Source organism: Electrona antarctica, assembly GCF_951216825.1.
Source record: "Electrona antarctica genome assembly, chromosome: 19".
Lineage (NCBI taxonomy): Eukaryota > Metazoa > Chordata > Actinopteri > Myctophiformes > Myctophidae > Electrona > Electrona antarctica.
In genome coordinates, this window is record NC_136800.1 from 31,083,657 (window position 1) to 31,101,824 (window position 18,168).

The 18,168-nt window shown below is 42.8% G+C and overlaps 1 protein-coding gene across 1 annotated transcript in view; it reads left to right on the forward strand.

Moving 5' to 3' along the window:
- Window positions 1-3,267: 3,267 nt before the first annotated feature.
- Window positions 3,268-18,168, forward strand: part of LOC306943554 (cyclin-Y-like) — a 35,700-nt gene continuing 20,799 nt past the window's right edge. Inside the window, exon 1 of the mRNA XM_079529951.1 lies at window positions 3,268-3,840. Within this exon, the coding sequence (XP_079386077.1) occupies window positions 3,687-3,840 (154 nt within the window). The 5' untranslated portion in view covers window positions 3,268-3,686. The remainder of the gene's footprint in view (window positions 3,841-18,168) is intronic.

Genomic DNA, 18,168 nt, shown 5'->3' on the forward strand with positions numbered 1-18,168 from the left:
TACTGTAAGTGAATTGAGGTTGGAAAACAATGTGTAAACAGTTGCAAGCAATAGTCAGAGTGGGACCTCTACTGTCCCACATATGGTACTGCAGCAAAAACATCTTTTCACTGGCTTTTTTAACCGGTTTAGAGTGGGTGACAATATTATCACACGAAAAGATGAAATTACCTACCTAGGTTCCATCCTGGAGGCTAATCTTTCCGGTGATAAAATGGCCACCAACGTAATCAAAAACGTCAACCAAAGAACAAGATTCCTTTACAGGATCTCCTCACTGGTCAACAAAAACACCCTAAGAGGAGCCCTCGTACAAGGTTTCTTCGACTATGCATGCACCTCTTGGTACCACAGTACCTCAAAGGCCCTTAAAACAAGGCTCCAGACTTCCCAAAACAAACTTGTCAGGCTCCTACTTGGCCTCACCCCCCGAACCCACCTCACCCTTGCCCACTTTGACAGGCTGGAATGGCTTAGGGTCGAAGACAGAGTACAGCATCTTGCAATGGGTCTGGTCCACAAGATTGAACAGCCACATTTGGAACCAATGAAAAGTATTAAAAAGTGCTTCAGACAAAACTACCTAATGGATTTGAATACTCAAACTGCCTGCTAAAGCAGCTAACTCCACAACCTCTCCCCCTCTCATGCAAGTAATTGACATATATAAAGTCACAATACCAACTTTTTTTTGTATATATATTTGGGACTTTTTTGACAGGAAAGGGGGAGAGAGATGTGGGGTGAGACACACAGCAAAGGTCGTCAGGCTCAGGACTCTAACCCGTGACACGCTGTCAGGCTGGATTACCAGCCTAGGTGCCTGGACCGCTCAGCCGGCCCAGGCCCACAATAGCAGTATAGCAGTATAGCATTGTTTTAATATAAGGTTTTCTTCATTTCCTGAATAATTAATATTTTTCATTTCCTGAAAAATGAACATTTTGGAGTTAGGTGGTTTCTCCCCGACAACAGCAGAGATATTTTCAAAGTACATGCATGCACGTGATGCACAAACAGGGTGCAAACAGTGGTTTCCAACCTTTTTCTTTCCTTGAAGACCTCCCCACCTTATTTTTGAGTGGTGTAAACCACTCCTACAACTGGCTTTGTTAGTTTTTGAGTGGTGTAAACCACTCCTACAACTGGCTTTGTTAGTTTACGTGTCTGTCCGTACCAAAAACAATGAGCATGGTTGCTATGGTCACCCAGTTCACACGGGTGTGATTTCATTACGTCAGACATTACGTCAGACCACAGCTGATCAGTCTATATAAGACCTTACACCACTCAGTTCACACGGGTGTGATTTTTTTTTAAAGAAAAGCTGAGGCCCCCGCCCCCCACACGCACGCACGCACACACACACACACACACACACACACACACACACACACACACACACACACACGCCTGGAACAGGTCAGTAAGTCTGAGTGTACATCCTGTAGGTTATTGTACACTGGGGCCTATTGTACTGTACATCTGGAGCAGTGGTTCTCCAACGTTTACATTTCAAGGACCCGCATAACTCTGAGAGTTTACAAATGGAACCAAATGGACCCTTGGACAGTGCAGTACACAAATAACCTACACTCACAGGATCAAGTGATCATTGCAATGTGTGTGCCTTGTGAAGACAACACTGTCCAGGACCAATCCCTCCCAGGTTCTCTCCACAGTTGCAACAGAGCCTCCAGGGTGTTGTCTATGGAAAATGGAAAGATCCGGCAGGGGGCAGGAATTCTCAAGGAAGAAAAGAAGCTCAGTCTTTTTTTGTAACTTAATTTTTATTTGCAGAAAAACATAGAATTGCAGTCACACTGTAAGGGTTCTTGTTCATCATTAGCAACTTTAACAAGTAACCTAGATATTCCAGTCCATTCATGAATGTCCATTATTATTATCATCAGTGTCGACCTGTTGATTTCTATACTCAGTCCATTTCTCCCATCTTCTGTGAATATATCCTCTTGCAATCTCAATGTATGTTAATTTCTTCATTACAAATCTTTTAATTAGACTATTCAACCCATTAATATTTAACGACATCTCCCTTAAATCGTTACGTTGCATCTTGTGTTTTCTTTCCCCTCATTTGTATCCCCCTCACACTGCAAATACAACAATCACAACTTTACAAAACAAGACATACAAAAAAACAAATAAAGGAAAAAAAAGACTCCCAAAACAAAAGGGGCTCCTTCCCCTTGCCCCAAACCCCTGTTGGTGGGAGAGGGGTATAGCCTCCACTAGTTGGAGGGCCCCTCTCTAAAGAAGCTCTTGTCTGACTTTCTAACAGAGCCAATGGATCTGGTGTAGAGGAGGGGGGGGGGGGGGGGGGAATCAGGCGGTCAAGAACAGACACCTGATGCTGCCTGATGGGCCCGGTTAAAAGGGTACAGGAAATGGAAAAGCAAACATTTCCATAAAGAATCACTGTGTGTGTGTGTGTGTGTGTGTGTGTGTGTGTGTGTGTGTGTGTGTGTGTGTGTGTGTGTGTGTGTGTGTGTGTGTGTGTGTGCGCTGTTCCTCTGGTTATTCTGTGAGTAAATAAAAACGTCTGGGTTTCCAAGACTATATTCTGTGAGAGATGATTAGAAATAGAAACATCTCATTCAACATTCAAGAGTTTTGGAAAGAAAGGAAAGGAGTGATACTGGTCACACACACACACACACACACACACACACACACACACACACACACACACACACACACACACACACACACACACACACACACACACACACACACACACACACACACACACACACACACACACACACACACACACACACACACACACAGGCTTTTTTACATTAAAATAAAACAAATAATCTCTAAGGATGCTGCTGCCCCACTGCGGCCTGATGGAGATACACGCTCTAAAAATGTCTCACTATAAATTATGCAAAGAGCAGATTGTAAGATTTATGACATTATAAATATGGCTAGTCAGTTCTAGATAGACAGATGCACGCTCACACACACACACACACACACACACACACACACACACACACACACACACACACACACACACACACACACACACACACACACACACAGGTCAGGCCCCTATGTATCCTGGCCATAGGATCCTGGCTTAAAAAAGGATACATTTGAAAACAAAAAAAGGAAAAACACACAAATCTTCTCCTGTTTGAGAAATGATAACCACTGATCTCTCCTCACACAGTCTATGCCCTTAGACTAATAAAGTATATGCCCCACAGTGCTCTACTATAGTTTGTTACCTCCCACTTGAACCGGAACCTTTTCTGGTGTGGCTACAGTGACCCTGTGTGCGGCGTTGTGACAGCAGCACGCTCACAGCCAGTAGCCACAACTGTGTTGTTCATCACGTATTGACGTCAAGCGGATCACCGAAACTGTCAGCTTCAGACAGACATGCATCCTATTTCACCCATGTTGTCTCGGGTAGTCGTCGTGGACGGTGGACGAGTCGGTCCGATATTTTAGCACATAACGGATGTGAACTACACATTTTCCGCCGCTCTCCGTCTTGCATGTTATGGGCAGCAACCAGAGGATCCACGAATGACAGGAGCCGTGTACCACGGCCACGGACGCACCCACTTTTCCCAGACCGAAGCGGGCGTTTGGGTATCATACTACTAGGACTTAATTGTCGCAGCAGGGTCTGAGTTCTAGGCTACACGATGGGGAGCACGACCTCCTGCTGCGTGTCTTCGAGCCCCAAGCTCCGGAGAAATGCACACTCGAGGCTGGAGTCCTACCAGCCGGAGCCCGAGCTGAGCCGAGAGGAGACGGCATGCAACCTGCAGCACATCAGCGACAGAGAGCACGTCGACGGTAAAGTAGCCTCGGCTCTTCTGCGGTGGAGTCGTGGGCTGATCATAGACTAGAGGGGCTAATCGGCTATGGACGCTGTGTGCGTATGTGTTATGTACAGGATAATCATGGGTTGTAGTCTTGTAGAGTCAACTAGACTAGTATGCTAATAGTTGGGCGAACAGCAACACTATTTTACCATAATAACGAGGGCCTAAATGACGTCGATACGTGGGCTAGCCGCAATACATAATATAATAAGACTAGATAATCGTATAGGCCTACCGTAACCGACGTCGTACTACTGTTTTTTACAATGAGTAGTATCTATCTATCTATCTAGACTATTGTACACGCCGATGACGGATAAGGGAAAGTGTATTTTATTATGATCAACACAGCTGCAACTCTGAGCTATTAAACTAATTATCAATTACCTGAACTTTACTGGTCTAGATAGATGCTGTTAAATGACTGAATTCATGCCTATTTCTTGTGATATTAAGCATTGCTGTAGCTGTAGTATTCGGTCTATAGTAGCCTACATGAAAAACTGCATTTTAGTCTCATGTACTGTACCTAATGTCAAATAGTCTGGTGGTGGTGTGGTGAAATGGTTAACATACTAACCCTGCATATAGGATAGCTTTTGAGTGACTGACTGTAGGACTAGTAATCAGTCATGTGTGACATACTGTATACAAGACCTTGCTGTGGCCTAGTCTAGCCTAAGTAAGAGGTAGATAAACATTTTAGTGCCATCTCCAGGCTCCCCTCTGTGGCTTATAGAAACATATTTTGCTGGGTGATATGACTTCAAAGTTCAAATCACTATCACGATCATTACCAACTTTTATTAAAACAAGGAAAAGTAGTGAATATAACAGATCTACAAGCTCACAATGCGCAGCAATGTGACAGTTGTAGACTTGTAGCCTATTTGTGCTATTTTTGTATGCCACCATTGTACAATGAAGTACAGGGTGAAGTGGTTAATCATACTAATCGATTTGGGTGCTTATAAAAAAATGATATGAATTATTTTGTGTAAATTTGTTGATATATAAGAAAATAATAATAATGAAAAACCCAAAGTCATTTGTAGAATCGGCCTCAGGTCTTGTTAACCCACATGAAGAGAAAGATGAGGTCGGTTATTGGTTCTAAATAATTCTGAGTTTTGATTTACTGTATATATAGCCTACAGCCCTACTGCAGACATCATCCTGCTCATGAAGGCAGATTCCTTTGTGTTATGTCTTTGTTTTCAGGGCTGAGCATGAAAGCAACTGTGGACAGCAGCCCCCTCCATTGACACATGCAAATGTGCATTACAATTGACCCATTCACGCTGGAAAGTGTCTGCTAAATGGCTATACATACTAGTCTTTTTCAGGCAACAGACAACTATTATTATAACATTAGGCTTAAATTAAACATTGTACACAAACCCTAGTTTTTATTTTTAAGAACCTACACGGGGTATTAAAAGTAAAACCACACCACTGCATGTACTCAAAGAGCCTACACTAGAAGGCTGATCATTACTGTATCATACTAGAAGCTTGCACGCTCACGAAGGCAGACAGCAATGTGTCTTTGGCCACTGGTCGTGTTTTGTCCGAGATGTGCAAGTTTTGTGGGCGCTCTGTAATCGGTCCATCGCATCACAGAAAGGGAAACTGTGAACACCCACAAAGCTGGGTTGAAGACGCAGAGGTAAAGTCAGTGACGTATCACGGCCACAAAGCACAGGCGTAAACGGCACTTCCGCATACTCCGCTTACGTCACACGGTCTGAGCACACTTTTGCGCGTACAAAGTGTGCTCATCTCAATTGTGTATATATAGATTCCAAATACCGGTAAGGATTTGATTTGTATTTAACTTGGAAGGCCTTGCAGGTGTTTTACACATATAGCCTACTGCCACAGTAAGCCACAGTAAGTATTGGGTTTCTGTGTCGAGATATTTAACTGATCTCTGGGCTTGTCATTCAGTGCCTGAACAAATAATCCAGCGTTGATTTTTTTTGGGGATACAATCTTACATCCCTCTGGGGTGTGTACAGTGTCAATTGGGGCACTTCTCAACAAGACAGTGTAGTTTGGTATATTTTAGTGATCTAAGTGGTGATCTCTGAAGGTGAGACACTTGATTATAAATATTGTAACAGACCTTTACACCTTAGTGTATAAGTCTCTCTGTCCCCTGTGCGATTTCAAGCTAAAATGAGCTCCTTCCATCGATTCCTGTTGTGTTGTGCATGGCCCACAAAGAGGTTCATCCTGACAGCTCATCAGTCACAGTACTGTTCTGTACCAGCTACCGGCCTTCTTTTGTTTGGTCGAGGGCTTGTGATCCTGCTCCGACCAGAAGATTATGTTTAGAATTTTCTTCTAGTTATATTTAGTCTCCCTATTCCCATTTGTACAACTCTGACTCCCAAATAGTTAAACATTTAAACTAGCCATTGTAATTGTGAAACAAATCTATTATGAGCAACCGCATGGCCTCAATTCTTGGCTAAAAAATCCTAAAATGTTATCAGAAACTGTTTTTGTTGGACTATAGAGGTGAAACAGACAAGCCATGACTGTAATACTGGAGCCTTCTGTCTCATGTCTCTCACCTCATGCCTCTCGCCTGGTACGCAGGAGTACAATGGCAACTGCACAGGGTCAAATGAACCAACAGGCTCCAGTCCTATGTGTTTTTAATTAGCAGTGATATAGCAGTGGTTCTCAAACGTTTTAATTTCAACAAGGACCGGACCCCACCTGAAAAGGTTTTGTAAAGACACTACAAGAGAAGAGTTATAGAAGTGTATGAAGGGCAGACTTCATAGTATGGTGGTATGTATCGTTATAAATCCACACCTATTAGCCAATCATTGCATGATTTTTACTGAGCTTGTAAGATTGCTTTTATTTTTTGCTAATTGACATACAACAAAGTGTGTTACACTACGTGTTTTCACTGTCAGACAGATTCTCATGCCGGGATGAAATCATGAGAGTTTTGCTCGAGGAGTTGTGTGCTCCCAATAGGTGTAACATGGCGTAAAGTGTACATTCTGTTTTCTGTTGCAGTATTTTGACAAACTTAATATCAAAGCAGATCTACATGTTAAATTACTCCCTTACATAAGGTACGGTAATCATAAAACTCTGTCCGAGCTTCGATGACAGGACTTATTGCTTCAGCATGGAGCAGACATATACTGTACATCAGGGGTCTGCAACAAAGTTTGGCCCCGGGCCAATTTCTTTCCAGGACTGGGTGGATGGGGGGCCGGACTTTTTGGGCGATGAAACATTTTAGCCTTTTTTAACGTCAATTTTACATGAATGCAGTGACCATGCAGACAGTCTGCAGACTTTTGCCTTTCGTAGTCCAGGGGAATAGCACAATGCTCACCCCGGGTCATATTCGGAGTCCAAATCCCAAGAACAGCTGGGGACGAACGGTCAACGGAAAAAACGGGGCGAGTGTTCCAGTTAACCGTCCAGGGTACTGGAAATACAGTAGGCCAGTGCCATTATATAAACATTTGTCATGGACTGGTACACATGGCACAAATATTGCTGTGTGTATGTCCGTGACTCTGTGTGGACATCTGCTCAAGACTAACCTCGGTACCCAGGCTTTTGTTTTTTGTTGAAAAACTAAAAGCGAAACAGCCTACTCTACATATGCACGGATCTCATTCTCAAGTGGGCCACGTATGTCTAGGTTTAGGAGGTCTGCAGTCTACTCTGCACAGCCAGCAGTCATTCTCTGTGCATGATTGTCCGCATTGTGTATAAAGGTATAGAAGATGTAAGCTGTTAGAGTTTCCCTGCCTAGTCCAGGCCCCCACGCTGTTGCCACTTGCCAGTATACTCTATACTCTATAGAAGGCAGAGAGCAGTTGCTCCCGGGAAGAAACAATAGAGCTACTGTACAATAATTGTGCTCGCAATATTAAGTGAAAAACATTACATACAACCTACTAACCACCCCACCAAATTAACCCACAATAACACAGTAGAAAGTAGTAGTAGTATTAAAAATCACACCCGTGTGAACTGAGTGGTGTAAGGTATTATATAGCCTCATCAGCTGTGGTCTGATGTAATGTCTGACGTAATGAAATCACACCCGTGTGAACTGGGTGACCGTAGCAACCGTGCTCATTTTTTGAGCATAGACAGACAGACAGACACGTAAACTAACAAAGCCAGTCGTAGGAGTGGTTTACACCACTCAAAAATTACTTTCAACTTACTGTAATTGATAGTTGTAAGTGTAATCCGGCATGAATGCCTTTGCCATGCTTCTACCTACTTTCAATATGTATGGTTTCTAAACAATGGTGCAATCTGTGTCTGACAAGTGGTGCTTTGCTTTGATGTAACTATGGTATGGTTACCGTGTAAGAGAAGAGGAGGGCAGGGTGACGTCACGTGAAAAGGTCCATGCCCATTGAGCTACATGGGGAATGGAACCCCAACCCTCCTGGCAGTGCCAGCCATAGCATCATAACAGTTTTAATAGCGTTGCTGTCGGACAGAAACCTCTTATCTCCATATTCTAACAGTTTTTTGGGGTAAATTAACGCCTTACGTGATCATACTACAGCGTTACACAAAAGCGTAAAAAACAGCAGATAGACAAGCTCGAAATGAGGAGTAAAGGTCCCTACACACCGGGCGCGATTTTCGGATTTTTAGCGGCGTTTCTCCATCGGTTTTCCGAAAAACGCGTCCAGTGTGCAACCTCCTTAAATGGCGCGCTTTGACTTTGTAGATCTGCTACTTTTGCTATTTTTGAATTTGAATCCTGTTAAAGTAACAGTTTTGCGCATATGAAGTTTCCACCGGACAGAGATGAGATTTCTTTTTTTTTCTCCTAATATGCACAAATAATGGATAATATGCTGTGAGTAGGGTATCGTCGTTCTACTCGTATAGTGCAGAGACAATCGGAATTCAGAAGCACAATAGCACATTCCTCTACGTCTACCAGATCAGTCCATTCTGTAGATGCTTGGATTCCTTATTATTCAGTGCTAAACATGCACAGGGTATGAAAGGATATTGTGTGCACTGCAGTATGAATGACATAATGGGCCCCATCTTGCTCGCCGCCCTACCCCTTGTGTCTAAACCTTTAGGCATTTTTTACTATTTTGGAAAATATTTTAAAAATAGTGAAAATGGAGTTGTGAGCTGGTAGATAAGTGATTTGAACTATTTTTGAACATTTTAGATGGAATAAATAAATAAGAATGGCACAACAATGTTAATGGTATTACAATGCTAATTTACACACCAGTACACCACCTGGATCTACACATTGTCTAAATTGTGGTATTTCCCCCCCCACCCATTTATTTTAATCCTGCTCTCTATCCTTTCTTTTCTCCAAAATGCAATGTGACAAACTGACAAAAGCGGTTGCTACAGCAGCTTCTAGCCATACCACTAAATATATTCTGACGTCAAACTGGACAGGATGCATATTGCACCCAGGCAGACGTCCCGCGGCGCGTGGCTGGAAAAATGCAGGCGGTTGAGATTCAACTTGTGTCGTCTCTCTTTACAATGGCTGCATGAAGACGAGCTCTGAGGGGACCCCTTTTCCCTTCCCCCCCTGTGATTGAAAACAGAGCGTGTCTAATGCATGGTGCGTGTATTAGAAGTTCATAGACAGTATAAGGATGCAGATGAATGGGTTCACAGCACACACACACACACACACACGGACACACACACATAGTGTATACACACACACACACACACACACACACACACACACACACACACACACCAACCACATGTTTGTATTACTATTCTTCAACATCAACATTTTAGGATGTTAATTTTATAATTGGTATTTTTTGTTTTTTGCCATTTAACCGCTGTCATGCACCCAAAATAGCCAATCTGCAGGCAATGTTTTGTGAGCTTGTAGATCGGCTATTTTGAGACTGAGACAGCATTGCCGAGCTAAGTCAACCAATACAAATCTACCATTTTTATAACCATAAAAATCTCACCCGTGTGAAATGAGGGGCGCTCTTGTCAATTTATGTTAGTAGACATTTGACATTGCTACATAAGGTAGCAATGGTCCCTTATTGGTGATTTGTTAGCCGTTTTGCTCGTTTACATATGACGTAAGTTTTCCCTTCAATGTCAATGGCGTTTAATGTTTTGATTTTTAATTTACGTCATATTTAGCGGAATGATCAGCTCTTATCATCATACATCATCATGCATCATCTCATTCTGGCCAATCAGAATGCCTGTTGCCTGTGATTGGTTGGCTGATTTGCTCGTTTACATATGACGTACATTTTCCCTTCAATGTCAATGGCGTTTAATGTTTTGATGTTTAATCTAGGTCATATTTAGCGGAATTCTGACGTAATTTCTCCGTCCATTGTCAATGGCAAATATTGAGACGGGCGGGGACAAGATTTAGCGGACATTTGACCGGAAATCCCATTTCATTGTCAATGGCAAATCTTGAGACGTGTGGGGACAAAAGCTGTTTATAGAAGGGGCTAGCAAAAGAACGATTTGTCTTGTTAGGATCAGAACATTTGGTCCTCTCAAGTATAGTAATAGAAGACGTACAAACACACACACAGCTCCATCTGTGTCAGAGCAGATAGCAGATACTCACTGATGACAGCCAAGAACTGACACCTCAGTTTAGACCTTGATGCGCTTTTGAAAGGGCTTCCTTGTCCTTGATTGGATGGGCTGTTGGTTTAAATGAGCAGTTATGGCGTTTATTCCTATTGGTCATGGAGAGCAGGCCTGCTCCTGCGAAAGATAGATTAGATTTCCAAAAGTGTCACGTTTTGGATCATGTTCTGACTTCTGAGATGGCTGATTTTAAGAAGACATCATCGCTGAATTATATAACGCGATTAACGCCTTAGTGTCCCTATTCCTGGCATGTCGTAATAGCAGGTTAACATTTGGAAAAATGTGATGAGCATTCGGCAGATGCTACTCATTGTGAGCTTGTAGGTCTGCTATTTTCGGCGAGGTGATTTGGTGCAGAGGGGAAAAAGGAGAGGAGGATCCCGTAAGGACCCTGGGCAGACCTCGGTTAACAAAGTGTAGGGTCTAAAGCCTCCCATAACTTACACTACAAGATTTTTGACAAGATTTGGATTACTAAAGGACTACATTAGACCAGAATGTAGTCTTATAAAAATCTTTCCAAAATCCTCTTCCATCTGGAGGTGGTAAAATAAATCACAGCCCAGTGTGTGCAGCAGTTTTCTTCTCTATAAGCATTTAACTGGGCCAGTTTCACAGATCTGAATTTCAGTGGTCTAGTCGCCCTAACCTATAAGATCAGACGACAATGGTCCTTTATGCAGAGAAGACATGGGCACATCTTATCCACTTAAGCTTGTAAATCTGCTATCTTTGGAACTTCATTTCCACCTAGGCATGTCCAAAACAGGGACACCAACTTGAAAGTGGTTAGACATATTTTTAAGACAACGTAGAGAAGGAGAGATCTGACGGTTAGTGGGTCGACAGAGGGAAGACATGTGACACGGGTCAGTAATCAGATTCAAACTTAGGATGCTGTTAATAGTATTTATAGCACAACATCAGGTTCAGCCATTTGGTTGCCCCAACATGAACGTATAATTTTCCATAAAATCACTGACAAATTGTTGATAATATTTTGCAATAACTTAAAATGTTCTGAAATGTCTGATACAATATTCCTGCAGTGTGTTAACGTTACGTATAACTTATCCTGTGGAATATAATGCAAATAAATACACAATTGTAACTTGTCTAATACCTTATTACTTAATCACATGAACCCTAGCATCCCTATTCTGTGGCAAAATGTTTTGGCACATTTGGCAAAAATAGCTTTTGGCACATAGCTGAACTACAAGTACAAACTCACAATGTGTTGTCAGCTTGTAGATGTGTAGAGGGTGGGAAGGAGGGGGCTTCATATGTGGGACGGTCAATAAATAATGAAAATAATAATTATCTATCTATTTCATGCCACAGGGAAATTCTGTTTTCTAACTTTTAGTACACCTGTAATAGTCTCCCTCCCTTTTCCCTCTACACCAAATCGCTTTGCGGAAAATAGTCATCTACAAGCACACAATGTGTAGCAAATTAGCAATCTGCTATTTTGGTTATTATTTAGGCTACATTGAAAATGAGGGCCTGCCCCTCAATTGTACTCCGAGCTTAAATAAAGGTTATGATGATTAATGATGATTTAAGGCGAACTAGTGGTTGAAAACATACGTAGGCCTATTAGTATTTATGAAAATGTTTACTACGTGAAAATCAAGTGTGTAAAGTCCGGGTCAAGTCCCCTATTGTAATCAACTAGAGCGGTGCCCGTTGGGCACTGGCCTACTTGGAACGATGCAAGTTGGAAATTAATTCCCCACCCAGTTATTATGTCTGTGTCCCTTTTATGCCCATATGTGGAGTTCTTTGTCAGGCATGCCAAAATATGGAGTCTATGCATGCAGATGTCAGAACCTCATTGTGATGTCAGAACAGGTCAGCTCCATGGAGGCTGGGCAGGGGCCCTGTCCAGAGCCTGGGCAGGGGCCCTGTCCAGAGCCTGGGCAGAGGCCTTTTGTGGCGGTTCTCGACACCGGGCACTGTACTCCCTGTGGTGTTGTGGAACACATGTGTCGAATTTGAAGTCGGTGGGGCGGTTTCCGAGTTACGTGGATTACAGACGTATGTACACACGTACGCATAAGACACTTAGTGCATTTATAGATAGATGTTCATCTAATTTAGCAGAATGTTTGGCAATTTTAACATGCCAAGAATAGGGGCACTAGGGAGAGTGGATAGACGAGAAGAGAAAGCCAGAGATGGAGGGAGAGAGAGAGAGACACACAGACAAAGCAGTCCTATGATCTCCCTCTCACTTACAAAGCTTACTGTGTATCTCTGTTAAGATGACTGTTCATTCTGCGAGGCGCCAGGCATCAGCTGATGAGCTTATATATTTAGGTGTGGCCTACGGAAGCCTGGAGGCGGTTGACTCTCTCTTCCCCATGTTTCAGGGCAACCATTCAGGAAATGTGCGTTGTGGGTACTTTGAACATGGATTATTGTTTTGAGGTTTTTACTTTTGTCAAAGTGTGGTCAATAGATGGGCTATTTTGTGTGGGGTTGTTGTGCTATCGTTGTAACTTGTTATTACGTAATAAACTGCTGTCTGGAACATAGTAAAAACTGTAAACAAAAACAAACATTTGAAGACTTTAAACCTTTCTGTATGTTTGGGGTTTGTTAGCGTCAGTTCCATTTTGGAAGCAGAGTGGACCTAGAGTAGTAAAGTATTCAGATTTGATTTATTTTAAGTCTCTTTAATATGATCTTCATCTTATTGCATTGTTTCACCCCAAATCTGAAGGTCGCGCCACATGTATAAAGATTTAGAGAGCATTGTCTCCAAATACCTTAAAAGGTGGATAGTTTTGTCTTTCTTTTTTGCACAGCGAAATGGTTTTCCTCACTCTTACAATTTAGTTGAGATTCAAAAGGATTTAGATTGCAGTGAGTAAGCGGATTCACATTTAGATTGAGATTTGATAACTTGCTCTGCAAGCCTTCTCTCAGCCTGCATACCGGTATATCTCTGTCTGCATATCTCTCTCTGTCTCTGACTCTCTCTCTCTCTCTCTCTCTCTCTCTCTCTCTCTCTCTCTCTCTCTCTCTCTCTCTCTCTCTCTCTCTCTGTATTGTGTTCTTGATCTCCCTTCAAAACCGCTCTTTCTGCGTCGACACATATCAAAATATGCTAATCCAGAGGTGCACTGTCCTACTTTAAAGGGTTGCCTGCTTACTAGGAGACAAAACGGTCCCATTCACTTGTACCTGTAAATGTAGATTGTAGGGCTTCTGGTCAGAGCCAGTGGGTTTAGATAATGGTCTACCTACACTTGAGGCTTTTTTTTAAATGTTTTTTTTGTGGCTTTCGCCTTTATTTTATATTTTTTATGGAGGGATAGAAAGTAGGCTGACAGGAAATGGGGAGAGAGATGGGGGGGGTGACATGCAGTAAATTATTATATGCCATATTCTGCATATACTTTCCATATATTGGCATAATATGTTAATATATTTCAAATAAAACCATAGCACCACTATTAGCCTTTTCATGTCACGCGCCCCCTAGAAGGTGCTCGCGGCCGCGCACCACAAGGGGTGCACACACCACAGTTTGGGAACTACTGTGGTAGAGCAATGTGCTTCTGATAGTGAACCAGACACAATAAATTGTCTGCTCGGCACTATACGAGTAGACTGACTTAAATGTAACTTAATGACAATATCCTGTATACCTTTTGAGTTCTTCAGCAAGAATCACATCATATTATCCTTGTTGTGATTTTGTGCATATTGGCACCTCATGTCTAAAACTGTTTCTTTTATAGGATTCAAAACCATCAAAAGCAGCAGATCTACAAGCTCAAAAAGCATCGGTTCGCACCGCGTTTCGAGCTTGTAGGTCTGCTGCTGTTGATGCTTTTGTGTAGGACATTAATTTACGAAAAAGCAGAAAAGGTTAAAATATGGAGATAAGAGGTTTCTGCCCGACTGTAGCGTTATTCCTGGTAAATGACTCTGTGGTGAAACCAAACGGACAACTCCCGCGGGCGCTGCAGTGTATATTCCTTCATTTCTAAAGACGTATTCCTCCCACCCAGGTCAGAGTGTTCACGGGAGAGAGAGAGGTCCCCGATTGATTTATTGACGAGTAATGAGAAAGTAATTCACTGCCTTCCAGAGCCCCTCTCTTCATCACTTCAGAGCGCTGCCTGGTTGAACTGGCAACCAGTTGCCATGGCAGTTAAACACTCAGGCTATTACATTAGCATTTTATTCACAGATTTATGCGTCTGGTGTCACCAAAAGAAAAAGAAAAAATATATATGCCAGTGCCACATCCCACAGTGCTTTAATCACTCTGGTCCCAACAATAATCAAGTGAAGAAAAAGGGAATGTGCTACTCTTTTATTTATTTAACGTTTCACCCATGTTCACGTTCACCCGATGAAGCCCTACAATGGTGTTATTTTGTATTAATTATTTTTGGTTAAATAAAAAACAAACACCGGAGAGCAGTTTGTAATGTGCGGACATGAATCTCTTTTTCTTCATCTGGTGTCACCAAACCTGCCCCTTCCTGAATAGCCCATGTGACCCCTAGGTTGTCCTCAGAGTTACTACAGGGGCTCTGCCAAATGTTTGTCATGGGAACGTTTTAATTTGTTTTCTACATTAACCACTTGAGCCCTAGTATCCCTATTCTGAGGGGAGCATTAGCCGAAAATAGCAGATCTACAAGCTCAATACATTAGCAGCATCCGAAGTTTGAATCAGATTTGTGTCTTGTTGTTGGCTTGAAGATCTGCTTTTTTGGCCAAATGGTAGAATAGGGAGGGACGCCATGTCATGTGGTTAACATTAACAACACAGACTGAACAGTGGAGTGACATGAGAGGGTAGAGGTGCACGGTGGGGTGACACATACACACAGTATATAAACTGGATTGAAACCCACAAAATTACATTGTGCAGTACATATATCTCTAAATGTTGTGCGCGGACACTAACTGCCGCTGCAATTTAACGATGTCCCACTCCCCACAACATCTCCTAATGTAGAGATAACAGAACTTTCATTGACCAACTATAATGAAGACATTCCCAGCAGGGAATGAGGCAGATTGATTGCTGCAGCCTTGCTGGTCAATAACTCGATCAGGCTGCCCGATGCAGAGGTCGAGAAGATTTGCACTCGGCTCTTTGAGGTCCAACTGTAGCGTTTCCCAAGTTTGTTATGCAATAGCATTAGTAAATACTAGGAGCAGTATTCATGTTTGAGTTCCACCTTCTTTGAAATGAAATGAAATGAAATTAAATTAAATGAAATTAAATCTATATTTACCCAGGGTATCTGGGCTAAGCTCAAGAACTTGTTTCCAGCCAGGCCCTGCTCATAGAACACATTTCATCGTAGTGGTTCAATGCCTTGTTCAAGGGCACTTCAGCGGTGGTAATTTTAACGTGTCGGACGGCTGATTCGAACTGGGAACCTTCCGGTATCAACTCAAGACCGCGCCGCTATCCGTTCGGCCACCGCTGCCACCCAGATTTAATTTCCTGAATTTCATAATCCATTGGTGCCTATAAAGAAGGCACTAATTGGCATGCTCAGCTGAACCCTGTGCTTGTTTGTATTTTTGGGTGGATGGCCAGAATGGACTGGCCCTACTATCTGCTGTGGATTCAATAGAATGGACTGGCCCTACTATCTGCTGTGGATTCAATAGAATGGACTGGCCCTACCTGTGGATTCAATAGAATGGACTGGCCCTACTATCTGCTGTGGATTCAATAGAATGGACTGGCCCTACTATCTGCTGTGGATTCAATAGAATGGACTGGCCCTACTATCTGCTGTGGATTCAATAGAATAGAATGGACTGGCCCTACTATCTGCTGTGGATTCAATAGAATAGAATGGACTGGCCCTACTATCTGCTGTGGATTCAATAGAATGGACTGGCCCTACCTGTGGATTCAATAGAATGGACTGGCCCTACTATCTGCTGTGGATTCAATAGAATAGAATGGACTGTCCCTACTATCTGCTGTGGATTCAATAGAATGGACTGGCCCTACTATCTGCTGTGGATTCAATAGAATGGACTGGCCCTACTATCTGCTGTGGATTCAATAGAATGGACTGGCCCTACTATCTGCTGTGGATTCAATAGAATAGAATGGACTGGCCCTACTATCTGCTGTGGATTCAATAGAATAGAATGGACTGGCCATACTATCTGCTGTGGATTCAATAGAATGGACTGGCCCTACTATCTGCTGTGGATTCAATAGAATGGACTGGCCCTACTATCTGCTGTGGATTCAATAGAATGTATACTATAAAACCAAAAAAAATGTGAAATGTTTTTTGTGGGAGATTATTATTTTTGTTTTTGAAGACATGCAGTAAAGGCTGTCGGGATCGGGAGTCGAACCCGCGGCACACTGCCAGACTGGATTACCAGCCAAGGTGCCTGGACCACTGAGCCATGGCCCAGGCCTGGTAGTCACTTTCTAAACTGTCCACAGCCCTCCTCTGAGACTCGGACCAAGTAGACCAAAATGGTACTACTGTGGTGGAATTTATAGATTGCCAAATCTATGTTTTATTGTGTACTTGCCTTCCATTCAATTTCATTGAATGTCTAGTCAGCAGCGTTTCACATGAACAGGTCTGGTCAATCGTTACATGGTTGATTTACTAACTCACTAAACATGCAGTGGACATTTGGAAATGGGTTGCGTGTCTCTGTAAGGCCCAAACCACACCAATGCAACTCCTTTCAACTGCCATTTGAGATAATGGTTTCATGCAACTACTCGCAACCGTTTGGTTGCGAGTAGTTGCATGGTAACCCCCACAAGGAAACATGCTGAGCTCATAGGTTACCAACAGGTGTAGGTCAGAGCTGTAAATAAACAACCCACCACGGGGGCAGTGGTGGCACAGTTGAAAATGAGTGCATTTGCACCTGGCAGTGGCAGTGTGCGCGGGATATTTGGCACTGCTCAGTACAGAGCTTTGTGGGATTGGCTCAGTCAGGACTAACAGACACCCAGACTACTAGTACCCACAGACAGACCCTCTTATTGACTGCTAGCCATTTGCAGAGTCATGCCATTAAAATATACAGAAGTTGCAGCCATGTGACTAATGTTTTAGTGCTTGGTTCTTGGCAGCTGGAGGATGTTTCAACTGATGCAGGTCAATCCTCTCTCCCACGCAGGCAGGCAGGGATGACTCTGCACTGTTTGGTTAAAGTCAGCTTTTACAAGCCAACAATGGTGCGTGCGTGCGTGCGTGCGTGCGTGCGTGCGTGCGTGCGTGTGTGTACATTATTAGGGGGGATAGAATGGCATGCTCTCATCACTGTCCATCTCCATTAGTCTGCAGAGTGTCAGGCTAATGGAGATGTAGAGGAAGTGATGGGAAAGGTCTTCTCTGGTGCTTTTCAATGTTTTGCACGTTCGGTTTTGTCCCTGCTAGCTGCACAGCTTTCATGCGGGCCTGTCACAGTTATTGCATAAACGCTTAATCGCAATTATTTGAGATGACTCGTCAATCTTTCCATGTCGAAAAATGGCCATACATTTTCAAGCATTTTCCGAAAATAGCAGAAATAGTTTATCTACGTTCTACAACACGTCACAATCAACTAGTTCCACTGTTTAAATTCTTACACATTTTTACAAGTATACAATTATTACATT